Below are 633 nucleotides of genomic sequence, written 5' to 3' on the forward strand. Positions count from 1 at the left end.
AAGATATGATCAAGTGAATTAAGCTGCATAAAACCATTAAATCAAATATTGAAATATATGAAGATCTCATCAACTAAGGCGTGTTTTTGTCCTTTCGTTCCGCAGATCGCCGCCGCGGCCGCGATGGCGCTGCTGTGCCTGGCCGTGGCCGACCCCGTCCCTTACGGCGCCGGACGCAAGAAGGGCCACGGCGGGTTTAGTGGCGGTGGAAGAGGCTCCGGTGGATCAGCCTTCGGCAGCGGTGGAAGAGGTTCCGGTGGATCGAGCTTCGGAAGTGGAGGATCTGGCTTCGGCAGCGGTGGAAGAGGTTCCGGTGGATCAGCCTTCGGCAGCGGTGGAAGAGGCTCTGGTGGATCGGTCGGAAGGTGGGGATCAGCCTTCGGCAGCGGTGGAAGAGGTTCCGGCGCTGGTGGATCGAGCTTCGGAAGTGGAGGATCAGGCTTCGGCAGCGGTGGAAGAGGCTCCGGTGGATCGAGCTTCGGAAGTGGAGGACTAGGCTCCGGCTCGGGTGGACAGAAGTACAGCGGTGGTGGAAGCAGCGGTTTTGGTGGAAGTGGAGGCTCTGGCAGCGGCGCTTTTGGAGGCAGCGGAGGCACTGGAGGTAGCAGTGGCTTCGGAGGCAGTGGCAGTCAC

At 60.2% G+C, this 633-nt stretch overlaps 1 protein-coding gene across 1 annotated transcript in view; it reads left to right on the forward strand.

Annotated features, from left to right (window-relative positions):
* LOC119588424 (glycine-rich cell wall structural protein-like) overlaps nt 1–633 on the forward strand; it is a gene marked incomplete at its 3' end in the record, with an annotated part of 880 nt that extends 247 nt beyond the window's left edge. Inside the window, 1 exon segment of the mRNA XM_037937098.1 lies at nt 106–633. Within this exon segment, the coding sequence (XP_037793026.1) occupies nt 106–633 (528 nt within the window).

Source organism: Penaeus monodon, chromosome 23, assembly GCF_015228065.2.
Source record: "Penaeus monodon isolate SGIC_2016 chromosome 23, NSTDA_Pmon_1, whole genome shotgun sequence".
NCBI lineage: Eukaryota > Metazoa > Arthropoda > Malacostraca > Decapoda > Penaeidae > Penaeus > Penaeus monodon.